The sequence below is a fragment of the Colletotrichum fructicola genome, assembly GCF_000319635.2.
Source record: "Colletotrichum fructicola Nara gc5 chromosome Unknown KSG_Nara_v1_contig05, whole genome shotgun sequence".
NCBI classification, from domain to species: domain Eukaryota; kingdom Fungi; phylum Ascomycota; class Sordariomycetes; order Glomerellales; family Glomerellaceae; genus Colletotrichum; species Colletotrichum fructicola.
In genome coordinates this window covers 2,632,680-2,645,586 of record NW_027094055.1, presented here as the reverse complement: position 1 = coordinate 2,645,586, position 12,907 = coordinate 2,632,680, and the positions used below count along the sequence as shown (strand labels likewise).

Sequence of the window (12,907 nt, the reverse complement as noted above, 5' to 3'; positions counted from 1 at the left end):
GGCGCCAAGTGGCTCTTTGTTGTCATCGTGATTTTCTACTACTGGTGCCCCCCTCGACTATGAGTGATCCGTCAAACTTCCCCAGCAATCTTCTCTCATCCAGCCCGGTTGAGCTGTTGCATCAAACCGCGCATTTGCGATGGGCGGTTGAGCGAGGCACTCGTATTCCCTCTGAGCCTCGTCAATAAGCCTGTAAATCTCGTCCATATCATACGCCGTCCGCCTCTGCGGCAGCATCGTGACCTCACGCGGTGTCCCGCTGCTCTCAATCGCATCCGTGACCTCAAGCATGAGATCCTCCATCAAAGGTGACACGCACGGCGAGAAGTCCGACGAGATAGTCGACCTCGGACTCTCGGATTTTGTGCTGCTCTGGCTCAACTGCCGCCTCAGCGGCGTCACGTTTCTGGTCGCCGACACGGCCGCGGCGGCAGCTGACATGGCCAGCGCCTCGCTGCTCTGTGTCCGACATCTTTGCTGCAGCCTTGCACGGCGCTCTTCGCGGCGGGATCTGATGATGTCCCTCACGAGGTTGCCGTGCAGCTCGCAGTCCGGGGACGCTGCGTCGTGGAAGCAGTCTTTGCGGCCGCAGCCCTGGGCGAGGGCGTCGGCGTGTGTGACTCTTAGGTTGGGCATGCTGGGGCTCGGCCGCGCGACGGCCGCCCCGTGGGCGTTCATGTCCATGTTCATAATGCCGAGGCCGTTCATGTTGTGGTTGTGTGAGCTTCCGGTGGAAACGAGTCTTGACAATCTCCAGGAGTGTCGGCTGGAATATCGGACGGCTCCCGTTCTCTGTAGTGGTCACGCCGAGTATTCTTGTAACCCGAGATAGGTGCGCGCTAAGATGGAATGGTAAGTTGAAAAGACCAGGCCAAGAGTTTCCAGCAGCTCGGGAAGAGCGGCGGTTAATGTATGGCTTCACCTTTCGACTCCATGTAAATGCGAGCCCACGCGGCTTGCGTCGCCGATCGAAAACGAACACTTGCCTGAACCTTTTTTCCCGCTTGACCGCCGCCGCCTTTGAAGCAGGCTTGAGCCACTCCTGCGCTTCGTAACTGCCGTTCTTCTTAGCTCTCCCGTTTCAGAAGCGCGAGGCGCTGGCTGAGTCCGAGGGGAGTTGCTGCTAATCCTGGAAGCGGCGACACTAGGACAAAGGGCCCTTATGTACCATGTGGCTTTTGCTCACTTTGACGCCGCGCTGGGAATAAGTAAAGATACGGTAGAATGAAGGGAAAAGGTCCGGATGACACACGTGCGTAGAGAAAGACAGTGGAAAAAAGGGAAGCTGTTGTTGTGTAACTGTGTTCAATATAATAAGAAGTGTGTAATAAAGAAACGATGCCGAGATGTTTATGGTTCCCTGCTACTACACAACTACCAAAAACAAGAAAAAGCGCCTGACAGCCAGACAGTCCACTTGCCCCTGGTGATCGTGATGAGGAAGCGTTGTTGGTCGCCCTGCTCCCCCAGAAACCCGGGTCTGAGCCTCCCTTGGAAATTCCAGTCTTCGTCCCCTAGGCTAATCTCCAGGAAACGGTAGCTCTGCGAACCTAATTGCATGCCAATCCTGCCCGGTCCGAAGGCTTTTACCCCCCAATCCTCGCAGCTTGCTACCCCACGATCCTTCGATGTCTGACAAGGCCGTATCTCGGCGTTCCTTGGTTCCAGAATACGTGAAAGCCCCCTCGGTGGAAATATTGTGCCTGGACCAAGTGAGGGGGGACAACCCGGTGCCGCAATGATGTGACTAGCCCGACGTCACAATCGTGACATTCCAGGCCGCGCCAGGCACGCCACACGCCGCATCTTTCATTCCTGCAACACCAATCTTGATCCCGCGATCAAATAACTCCGTGCCCTGTCCCATCGTGGGGGCAGAAGAGGGGGGGCCAGAAGCTGGCGCCGATCATCCGTCGTTTTCTTTCCCCCCTCCGCCATGCTTCTGTGACAGCTTTCCAACGCCCATGTCTGTGTCTGTGTTCCCGGCTAGTAAGACACACGAAGAAGTAAGGAAAATTGGTATCGATACAAGGGATGGTCCGTGAGATGAAATGTCAAGACAAAAAAGAAAGTCAGTCACCGCCGGCCTCCGGAGGGATCTCCTTCCCCTTGATGACCGCGTCCGCGTATGAAGCCATCTCGGCTGCCCCCGCCGAGCGCCGCGTCGCGAACCACCACGTCAACGTGACGACGAGCAGCCAGACGCCCACCCAGGTGATGACCACGCGTGGAGAACGGCGCCTGCGCGGGGCGTACGGGGAGAAGGCGGCCATTTTGCTGGTAGCTGGGATGCTTCCTAACCGTAGGCGGCCAGTTTTGACGATCTCGGCCTCGTGGCGAAATATGTTCTGATGTCCGGTTTGGGGAGGGGGGGGAACTGGCGTGGGTTTTTCGTGATCGAAGGCTGGAAGGGCACAGCTCCAGACCTTTCGAGTTCTTTGTTGTTCTGTGATGTGGAAAATGATTGGTCGGCAATTGACAAGTCGGAACTCGTACAGCTGCTCAATCGGCCGAGAGTTTGAGGTGTGATGGGATTCTTGATTGCTTAACGAACGATGGAGGTTCAATGGTGGGACGTTGACGCCAGGTGTGCATCACACTGTGCCCATGCACTGTGATCGCCAGCAGCATTTCTCGACTGGAAACAACGGGCCTTTAATATTGTTCCGGAGACTGGCTGACCACTTCCGCTTGTTAACGGTGTCTTCTGAATAGATCATTACCTGTTCCTCGATGAATCCGACGTCAAGAAGTATTCGGCGTCTTACTTTCAAACAGCTTGTTGCAAACATCGTGTTGATACTCAAGGGACTGATAAGTCTAGTGTGACTGCAGCCATGTGGCTCGTCTAGTACATTTTCGCGTGTAATTCACGTTTCTTTGCGCTTCCTGCGCTACCGCCGCCCAATTTGTTGTTGTTGACACCCAAACGCCATAAACCCAGCCCAAAAGTACTTACAAACGAATGCTCGCCCCAATTCCCTGGCCTTCGTACCAGACCGTTTCCCTCCAATTACCAATCCGAACCGATACATTCGCGCTGGCATCGAGCTTCAAAGCGCCTCCGATCGCTTTCCTCACGGCATCATAGCCCACTGATCCCATAGACCAGTCCACAGGCAACCTCGGCGTTTCCGACGTACCTGGCGGTGCCGCAAAGGGCAGGTCGTACAATATGTGGCCGACCTTCTCTGTGTGGTTGTAGTAGGCCGTCGCGTTTACCCAATCGACGTAAATAGTGTTGTAAGTCAACGGGGATACCAAAGTGAATGTCGCTGTCGAAGACAATACGTGGAACGTCGCGTCTCTAATGAAGTGACCCTTCTTCTTTCCATCTTCCTCGTCCCCGTCTCCAGGAAGGTCTAATTTGGGGGCGGCAATAGTGATGTTGAGTTTGGACAAGGCCTCGCCGATAATGGGGACCGACGGCAAAGTTCCCCGGTGTGCCTTCACGTCAAATGTGACGTTGCGTCCAGAAAGATATTCAGATATTAAATCGCTGGCGATCCTGCGACCAGCGTCGCCGTGGGTTGTGGGATCCCACTTGGCCGTGACGACCATGTTGGTGTTGTTACCCCGAACAACGTTGAGGTTCTCTGCCGTGGCGCTGCCAAGAATGGTGCCATCCTTCACAATGTGAATGTTGACGTATGGCACAAAGGCAGAGTACGGCGTGGGATTTGTGATATTAACCAACGCCTCTAGCGTCAGTGACGTCTCAGAGGTGTCGATTATCTTGACGTCTCCAACCTGTGGACGAACGCTGCCGATCGCTTTGCCAGGCAAGGCTGCCAGAAGTCAGCTCTACCGTAACCAGGACTCATCGCGCTGGCAGGCAGGGACATATGAAAACAACCCACGATAAGACGAACAGCATCAAGAGCTAATACGGACGTTTTACTGGGATTTTGCCCTCAGCAGGGATGTCCTTCAGGACCAAATTCCCGAGGGCCGTGTTGACTTTGATGTCAACACCAGCCTTGACGTCAAGCATCACCTCCTTTCCGCCGAAGAGGAGCTTTTGCATGACGTCTGTCAACACGTCGCCGTCGGTAATGTTCAAAGGGGCGTTCTCGACGCGAGAGGTGATCTTAAGAAGCGGCTCCTTCTTCTTGGCGTCTTCGATCTTGGTAGAGTTGGCAGCTTGCCACTTCTCGAGGTTCAGCTCTCCGAGCTTCCTGTGCTGATACATGACGTCGGCTGTCGCTCGCATGTTGGTCACGTTGATGTCGAAATTCATCTCCTTTGGCAGACCGGCGAGAACCTGGACAGTGCCAGAAACTTTGGGGTTTCCGTCATCATCATCCGGGTCCGCCATCGGATCAGGGAGTTGAAAATTCACATCGGTAAGAGAGAAGCTCTTGATGAGGTTATCGAACCCTTGGCCGGGGAATGGCACAGGTACCATAATCTCTGACAAGATGTCTCCGACCCAGCCAGGGGTCTTAGAATCAGGAACCTTCCGCCCACGAACGTAGACAGTCGCAGCCTCGCCATGCATGTACTGGTCCAAGAACTTGTCCAATGGTGACGACTTCGAATTGGGACATACCCTCGTGAGGTCCTTGGGAAGCTCCCGGATGATACCCGATACGTTGGCGGTGACCTCGGCATGCGGTCTAATAGTGAGGGGTTCGGTGGTGGCGTCGGCCACAAGAATGTAGGGGTCAAAAGAGTTGCAGTTAGGGATGAGAACCTCGAATCCTAGCTCGGGCACATCAAGACTGATTGGATACTCATTGAACGCCGTGATGGCAACGTCGGCGCCAACGGCTGATCGTCCATCGGAATCTGGCACGTCTCGGAAGTTGAGTCTCGAGATATTGTACGTCGGCAGCGAGGGTATTTGTTTCGCTATACGAGGTATTAGTTTGGTGTGTTTAAGCAAAAATACAGCAAAGCGTGATCAATTCAAAGCAGAACTTTTTCTCCAAAATACAACGAAGCAAAGGAGCGATAGAGTGATTGACCTTCAAACGTCAAGATCTCGCTGACCGCGTGGGTTCCGAGCGGGAGGATTCCGGACTTGAGTGGGATATCGGCCTTTCCGAGCACCTTCAGCTGATCGAGCTTCCCATCCAGCCACTCGTTTGCGACTTTTCGATACGCTTCCGCATCTCCGGGCGACAACTCGGCGACAAAGTCCACCTTGGTAGTCTGACCGTCTACGATGCTGATTGAAAGCGGCGGTACCACGGCGGTGCCAAGCAAAACGTCGTTGTACTCTGGCAGGTAGACGCCGACCTTGGTCTGTTCGGTCCCAAGCGCCCTTACAATCCAGGTCGTCAACTTTCCTATCCTTCGAGAGGTGGGATCCTGGACTCTGGACCCGTCGAGCTTGAAGTTGGCCTGCACTCGAGCCCGTACGCCATTGGTTGTGATGGACTCGAGGGAGAGATTCGTCGGCTCAACTACAGCGGCCTGCTTAGCGTATTCCTCCACTGCTGCCGGGACGAAGAAAGCCACAAGCATGATGCAGACGGCCAGCGTCGCAAGCACGACGATGGAAATGATGGAGGCCCATGGCGTGGAGCTCTTCTTCTCCTTGAGCGATGTGTGCGATGAATGCGACCCGGCGAGCGAGGCACCGGAAATGGATGGTGGCGGTTGAGGACTTCGACAGATTTCGCAACAGAAGCTCGCCTTGTCGGGGTCGTCTCGTTCGCCGTCGTATCTAGGAGTTCCAGAAGAGCCGGACAAGAGCGGGGCCGTCTCGGACATCGAAGAGTCGTCTTCCGCCTTTCCTTTGCCCTTGGGCGTCAGGAGCGGTGTTCGTTCAGTTTCGTCGGACATTGCGAATCGAGGGGGATTCTGGTTGTGTAAATGGCGGATTATCGTATGAGGATGGCCGTCATCGCCGTAGACCAGTGGTATTGGAGACAAGAAAGACTAACCAAAGGAAAAGGTTACAGAATGCAGAGGAAAAGGGCAGCTGAGTTTCCGATCTTGCCCAGGGATTCGGGATTCGTTATGGGTGATGATGTCAAATAACTTGGTTCATCCTGGGGAAGCGCAGCTGGGCTGGCAGTGCTGCTGAAGAGACAGGGCAGAGCCGAAGAGGTCACCTGAAACCAATGAGACGAGGTCTAGTCAGCTAGGTGAGTTGGACACAGGGAACCTTTAGGTCGAAGGGGACGGCCGAAGTGTGGATGGCCCGGGGCGGGGATGGGGATCATGTTCCCTTCTTGAGAGCTTGGATTGGAGTGCCTGACCAGCATATGCACGGCCCACCCTCCTCCTCAGGCACGCATGCGCAGCGTTGCGCAGCACCGCAACCATTTCCTCAGCCGTGTCTTGTACTGAAAATCCTCTCCACAATGCGCCGTCGAGCTGCTGACAGCTGCTGCTTCCAGCACGCTCCGGTTGCGGCCGTTTCACCGGTCCGGTCTGGGCTCCTGCATGAGCTGCCCGCTGTCAGGTCTCCGCCTGTAGCATCGCTGTGAGCCGCATCGTCGTCTGCCCTACAGCCCGCTGAATTTGCAGGGTTTGGAGAGCGATTCCGAAATTTTCGGTGTGAAGCGGTGAGAACCGCGCACTGTCTGAATGGGTCCGAGTTTGCTGCACCTGCGCGGGAAGGGCTTGTGGGGTTCATGTAGCTATCGTCTTTCATTGAAGCTATCCAACAGTGACTCAACCTTCTTTCTAAATACACCAATTGACTCCCACCGCGACTCACTGAGATCGGCAACTTACTGAGTCCGTCTTATCAGAAGCTTGCTTTAATATCTGTGGCCTCAGCATATCAGCCCGAATCCGTTCGCGGTTGTCTCAAGCTTCTATTCCTCTCACCCAGCCAGCTCGAGTCATTTGAATCACCCATCATGAGGCAATCTGCTTTCCGTGTCACCCGTCAAGCCTTCAACGGCCTCCAGAGCCGGGCTTACTCACAATCGGCCGGTCCCCGTCATCTGATGTCCATTGCGGATCTCACTCCGGCTGAGTTCGCTACCCTCGTCCGCAACGCCGCTTCCAACAAGACCGCCGTCAAGTCCGGCAATGTGCCCCCGGCTCTGGCTTCAGGCCTGAAGGGCGAGACTGTTGCCATGATGTTCAGCAAGCGCAGCACTCGTACCCGTGTATCGACAGAAGCTGCCGTGGCTATGATGGGTGGCCACCCCATGTTCCTTGGCAAGGATGACATTCAGCTTGGAGTGAGAAGCACAAGTCCTTGGACCCGAGTGACACTAGACTAAATCTCGCATAGGTCAACGAGTCTCTGTATGACACCTCAAAAGTCATTTCGTCCATGACCTCCTGCATGGTTGCCCGTGTTGGCCCTCACTCCGACGTCGCTGGACTGGCCAAGGATTCCAGCGTCCCAGTCATCAACGCCCTGTCCGATGACTACCACCCTCTGCAGATTATCGCCGACTTTTTGACCATCCACGAGTCCTTCCCCGCCTCCAAGACTTCCGACAAGGCGGACCTTGGTGTAACGGGATTGAAAGTTGCCTGGATTGGTGATTCCAACAATGTTCTCTTCGATCTCGCCATCGGGTGTGTCAAGATGGGAGTTGACATCGCCGTCGCCTCTCCTACCGGCTATGGCATCCCCAACGCCATGAAGGCTGTCGTTTCCTCCGCTGCCAACGGAGTTTCTTCTCCCGGCAAGCTGAGCGAGACTACCATTCCTGAGGAGGCCATCAAGAACGCCGACATCCTTGTCACCGACACCTGGGTATCTATGGGTCAGGAGGCTGAGACACAGAAGCGCCTCAAGGCATTTGCTGGCTACCAGATCACCAACGACCTGGCCAAGCGTGGCGGTGCTAAGGAAGGCTGGAAGTTTATGCACTGCCTGCCTCGTCATCCTGAGGAGGTGCACGACGAAGTCTTCTACAGTGACAGGTCTCTCGTTTTCCCCGAGGCGGAGAACCGCTTGTGGGCTGCAGTTTGTGAGTATCGTGCCCTCGTCCGTACAAACTCGACACTAATAATCACGCAGCTGCGCTCGAGGGCTTCGTTGTCAACAAGGGCAAGATCTAATGGGACAGGTTTGGCGTTGCACGGTCACAGAAAAAGGCGAGGCGTTCTTCAAAAATGGTACAGATTGTGTAGTAACTTAGTAGCATTGAAAGATGGCAATACCGTTTTACCAACGCCGGATATTTCCTAAAATATTGTCTCTTAACCAGGGGGGAGCTGGCTAGCGTCAACAACCTCATCCGCCTCCTTAAGAATCGTCTCCTCGTTCGGGCCGTACAGTGGCGAACGGGGAAGGGCCATCAGGCCAGTGCGGGCGGACTCAAGAATACCGAAGGGTCCGATGAGCTTCAGGAAGGAGTCGATCCTTGTGGGCTTAGCAGAACTACGGGATTGTCAGTAAAGGCATCTTATCATAAGCAGGGGTCAACTTACATCTCTACGATACAGCTGTTGGTGCTGATATCCAGAACCTTGCCACCAAACTGGTGAGCGAAGTAGGTAATGGACTTCAAGTGCTCGTGCTTGTGGCGGAGAGCCTGGGAAGCAGCCAACTTGCTAGGATGGAAGTCCTTGGCGATCTCCTCCAAGCTTTGCGACTCGATGGCGCCCTCGGGGTGCTCAACGTCGGCAGCCGTGATCTCACGGTGGTGAGCCAACAGCTCCTCGAAGTACTCGGGTCCCAGGATATTGATCTTGGCAAGCAGAAGCTCACGCTGGACCAGAGCAGCGCTGGTGTAGTCCAAGACGGCCCAGACGGGGACGAGATCCTCCAATTGGCGGCGGGCCTGCTCGACAACGCCGTCCTGTCCGGTCAGGACAATGGTCATGCGCGAGAGATCCTCAACCTCGGTACTGCAGACAACGAGCGAGTCGATGTTGAAGCCGCGGGCAGCCAGAATACCGGAGACGCGGGACAGCACACCGGGCTCGTTCTGGACCAAGCAGTTGAGAATATGGCGCTTCGGGGGAGCCATCGACGGGGAGGGCGTCTCGTAGAGGATGTTGGAGACAGCGGCCTGGGCGGACCATGCCGGCGGGCTGTCGCTGACGGGGAGAGGAGCGGCGCGGCGTCGAAGTGCCTTGTATGCGATGGCTGAGGTCGAGCTGCTAGAGGAGCTCCAGCGGGCGGCGGCAGCGAGCGGGACCGCTTGAGGTGCCTGGGTGGCCCTCCATAGTGAGGTGGAAAGTAGGCGACGAGACGCCATCTTCTGTGATCAATTGCGAGAACAACCAATTGCTCTCGTGATCAGAAAAAAAGACCAAGCTCTCAGCCTGAACTTGAGTGTGAGCTCGGGGTTCAATGGCCGGACAGATAACGGACTGACTCACCGTGTGTCAAGTTCCACTGGGAAAATTTGAGGAGAATTTGGGGGTGATAGATCGGAGGCAAGTCGGAGTCAGGGAAGCAGGCCGTTCGCAGGGGTCGTGGAGCACGGATCAGCTACCGACAGGGATTTTCACCGAGCGAGTGGGAACGCTGCATCGCGGGGTCGGTTGGAGGGTGCGGGGTTACATCCTACACTGTGTCGGAAGCTGACCTGTGGTAGAGGTTGCATAGTAATCCGTTCGTCAAATAAGTGTCCGGTTTGTGTTCAGTCTTTGATGCAACCATGGGTTGAGTGTGCACGATGCTCTCCTGATCATGTGGTTGACGGACAAACACAAAAGGGACTCCGTGGATCATGACTCTCTCCTCAACTAGATCTCCAGACTTACCGTCTAGATGCTTGAACTAGCATTGACATGGCCTTGGGAAGTCCTGAAGCATCGTATCTGATGGCCAGCGGAACAGTGCACCGCTCGCGCTGAGTTCTCCTTCCTGAAGTGCACCATGACTCATGTTGACCATTCTTGATAGTCAGAGGATTGGGTCATCATAGAGGAAAGACTCAATTGAGAACATCAAATCTTATGTCTAGTGTTTTGCTGGGAGTAGCGTCGATGCTTAGCGGGCGTTCGTCCCACTTGCCGATTGCCAACCGGACCGAAGTCGGCGCTGGTGCATGACTGTCACTGATTTAAGAGCAGTAAATGTCGACTCCAATGGCCAAGGATGGTTACAAAGCCTCAGGAGGTAATGTTCTGCTAGTGGTACCTTAACTGGGCTGATTTCTATTATCGCCGGGCAACTGAATGAATAAGGTATTGGGCAGTGAATGCAGACGACGACAGAGGCTACAATCGAACACCTTACTCTGACATCAACATTTTCTGCTTGTTCTGGCACTAAATCAGCGAAAATGGTGTCATCCAGAATTCCATGCGGAATATTTCTTTCGTCAGCAATGTCTCATTTATTTTCGTGGCTAGTCCCTAAAATGACTGTCAACTACATCTGACTCTTTAAGAGCCGCCAGGGACGGCAGGGACCGTGATGAAGTTGCGACCGGCTAACGCACAGACCAAGCCACTACACGTCGGCCTGTCCATCTCGTAAGGCTCCACCTCCAAAGAGCTTCAAACCTAGTAAAATTTCCGAGTCGTCCTTTTTCACGAACAACCGACTGGCGTCTGTCGCGTTGTTTACACGTGTTGCCAGGACAAATCCTTACATCCTTCACCGCAAACAACGGTATTACCGCATCGACATATTACAATGGACGACACCGAGCGACGTTCCGCCAAGCGCTCGCGCTTCGACCAGACCGAACCTGAGCCGCGCAAGGCTTCGAGATTCGATCGTCGTTCCCGATCTCCTCCCGCAAAGCGCCCGGAATCTGGCAGAGATCGCAGCCCGAATGCGAATGACCCTGCGACGGAGCCCAAAAAGTCGCCCGTGGACGCCGCAGCCGCGGCCGGTACGCGACCACTCTTCTCTTTATGAACCTTGATGAAAGACTAACCAGCCACCAGCTGCTGCCGCTGCGCGCATCAACGCGCAACTCCAAGCGAAGAAGGGCATCCAACACGTCGATGTCCCCCCGATCAAGACCGCGACTCCCGAAATCAAAACAGAGGATGGATCACCGGACCCGGCCAACACGATCAATGGCGAGATGTACATTGCCGACGGAGACTACATCAAGGACATCGAAGTCAACGACCTCCGCAACAGATACCTCCTGACCAAGGGGTCGACTCAGAAGATGGTAAATACTCCTGTGCAAAAACCACTGATCATATTTCCTTCCCAGGTTTCGCCTCGGGCGCATTCCGCTTCCCTTCCTATCCATTGATTTGTGTCGAGATCATCCTGCTTACCAGGACGATAGCTCACACAGATCACCCCTCTTTGGCACCTGCTGACTCCATTTGCTTGATTTAGATTAAAGAAGAGACTGGTGCTGGTACGCAACGCCTCCCAATTTACGTCGTTAGGAACGAAAGTTGACTTTGAAAGATGTTACTACCCGAGGAAGCTACTATCCCGACAAGAGCATGGCAACGGCTGCGGTCAGTCCCGTTACCACTGTCTACCAGTTCATTCGCTAACGATGGTCCAGAATCCCCCCTTGTACCTTCACGTGACGAGTACATCAAAGACGGGTCTCGAGCAAGCTGTGGCCAAGATTGAGGAACTCATGAAACAGGAACTCCCGGCATTGGTCGACGAGCGCCGTTTTCGTCGTCGTGACCAAGAGCAGGTCGAGAGAGATGAATACGGTCGTGTACGTATGACCTGGCGATTAAATTTCATTGGCTAATGTTCCGCAGCGCAAATGGCCCGAGGAGAAGATCCCCATTGGCTTGGAGTCGGTCCCCGGATTCAACCTGCGTGCTCAGGTTGTTGGACACGGCGGTGCTTATGTCAAGCATATCCAGCAGGAAACCCAGTGCCGTGTGCAAATCAAGGGCCGCGGTTCTGGGTACTTGGAGGCTGCCACTAACCGTGAGAGCGACGAGGACATGTATCTGCATGTGGCGTGAGTAGCCGCCGACCCCCCGCTCATCAAGAATTCCGCTAACCAACTTACAGTGGACCTGATCCGAAAATGGTCGAGAAGGCCAAGGAGCTCTGCGAAGACTTGATCGCCAACGTCAAGGATCAGTACGAGGAGTTCAAGAGCAGGCCTCCCCGTGGATACGGCGATCGCGGCGGCTATGGAGATCGCGGCGGCGGCTATGGCGACCGTTCGCGGAACCACGATGGTGGACACGGCGGACATGGCGGCGGCTACCAGGGCTATGGCGGCGGCGGCTACAACTCTGGACACGGAGGACACGGCGGCCATGGTAGTCACGGCGCTGGACAGTCAGCCAGCCCAGCTCCTGGCGGCTCTAACAGCCCTGCCGCTGGAGCCGACTATGCTGCTCAGTATGCCCAATACTACGGTGGACAGGACCCCTATGCTGCTTATGGTGGTTACGCCGCGTACGTCCAGATGTACCAGCAATACTACGCCGCTGCGCAACAGCAAGCGCAAGGTTCACCCGCGCCTCCTGGAGCCTCGCCGCCTCCGCCCCCGAGCGAGGCTGCTCCGCCCCCACCTCCTCCGCCAAGCTCTGCTCCTCCGCCCCCTCCTCCGTCGGGCTCTCCCCCGGGAACCGGAGGCTATGGTGCAGTAAGTTCTGTCTGTATTACATCTGACAATGAAATTGCAAACTGACGTGAGAAGGTGCCTCCCCCTCCCGGTCTATAGGAAATAAGTCATAAGGATGGCGTAAGAAGTGTCGATTTTAAGATTGAAATCCGTCCGACAGGGCCCGGTTGTGTCCTACTGAATGGGATACCGCTGGGTACAGGGCTGGAGTAGTTGGACGCGCGTTAAATTGTACATGATCATACAGGTAAAATAATAGGAATAACCAATGCATTCGAAACAGGATACGCGCCTGATACAATACACGTGCTTCCCTCTGTTCCGGAAAGCGTGGAATATTCACGCTCTGTAAAATAGGACGACGCCTCTGTTGACGATTGTAGTATGGACTTGATGCTTGATGTGTTGCCTTGCTCGTATGACATGCGTGCTGTCGTTTTAGGCTTCCTTGGCTTAGTGCTTAACGTCTACATTGACAGCCGTATGTCAATGGGATATGG

At 54.9% G+C, this 12,907-nt stretch overlaps 5 protein-coding genes across 5 annotated transcripts; 2 read left to right on the top strand and 3 right to left on the bottom strand.

Moving 5' to 3' along the window:
- Window positions 1-57: 57 nt before the first annotated feature.
- On the bottom strand, window positions 58-708 carry CGGC5_v009413 (uncharacterized protein; the record flags this gene model as incomplete). Its single annotated transcript, XM_032035479.1, has 1 exon — window positions 58-708. One exon carries the CDS (start codon window positions 706-708, stop codon window positions 58-60), a length of 651 nt encoding a protein of 216 aa, XP_031885499.1.
- A 2,247-nt stretch (window positions 709-2,955) lies between these two features.
- On the bottom strand, window positions 2,956-5,793 carry CGGC5_v009412 (uncharacterized protein; the record flags this gene model as incomplete). The annotated part of the gene is made up of 3 exons (XM_032035480.2): window positions 2,956-3,788; window positions 3,895-4,854; window positions 4,971-5,793. The coding sequence occupies 3 exons, from the start codon at window positions 5,791-5,793 to the stop codon at window positions 2,956-2,958; spliced, it is 2,616 nt and encodes an 871-aa protein (XP_031885496.2).
- A 1,028-nt stretch (window positions 5,794-6,821) lies between these two features.
- On the top strand, window positions 6,822-7,986 carry CGGC5_v009411 (Ornithine carbamoyltransferase; the record flags this gene model as incomplete). The annotated part of the gene is made up of 3 exons (XM_032035481.1): window positions 6,822-7,151; window positions 7,205-7,895; window positions 7,946-7,986. 3 exons carry the CDS (start codon window positions 6,822-6,824, stop codon window positions 7,984-7,986), a joined length of 1,062 nt encoding a protein of 353 aa, XP_031885497.1.
- A 141-nt stretch (window positions 7,987-8,127) lies between these two features.
- Window positions 8,128-9,131, bottom strand: CGGC5_v009410 (Acetolactate synthase small subunit; the record flags this gene model as incomplete). The annotated part of the gene is made up of 2 exons (XM_032035482.1): window positions 8,128-8,308; window positions 8,359-9,131. 2 exons carry the CDS (start codon window positions 9,129-9,131, stop codon window positions 8,128-8,130), a joined length of 954 nt encoding a protein of 317 aa, XP_031885490.1.
- Window positions 9,132-10,522: 1,391 nt separating this feature from the next.
- Window positions 10,523-12,506, top strand: CGGC5_v009409 (Uncharacterized protein; the record flags this gene model as incomplete). Its single annotated transcript, XM_032035483.1, has 8 exons — window positions 10,523-10,724; window positions 10,780-11,015; window positions 11,192-11,213; window positions 11,267-11,319; window positions 11,370-11,534; window positions 11,581-11,789; window positions 11,843-12,428; window positions 12,483-12,506. The coding sequence occupies 8 exons, from the start codon at window positions 10,523-10,525 to the stop codon at window positions 12,504-12,506; spliced, it is 1,497 nt and encodes a 498-aa protein (XP_031885491.1).
- Between the last annotated feature and the right edge of the window lie 401 nt (window positions 12,507-12,907).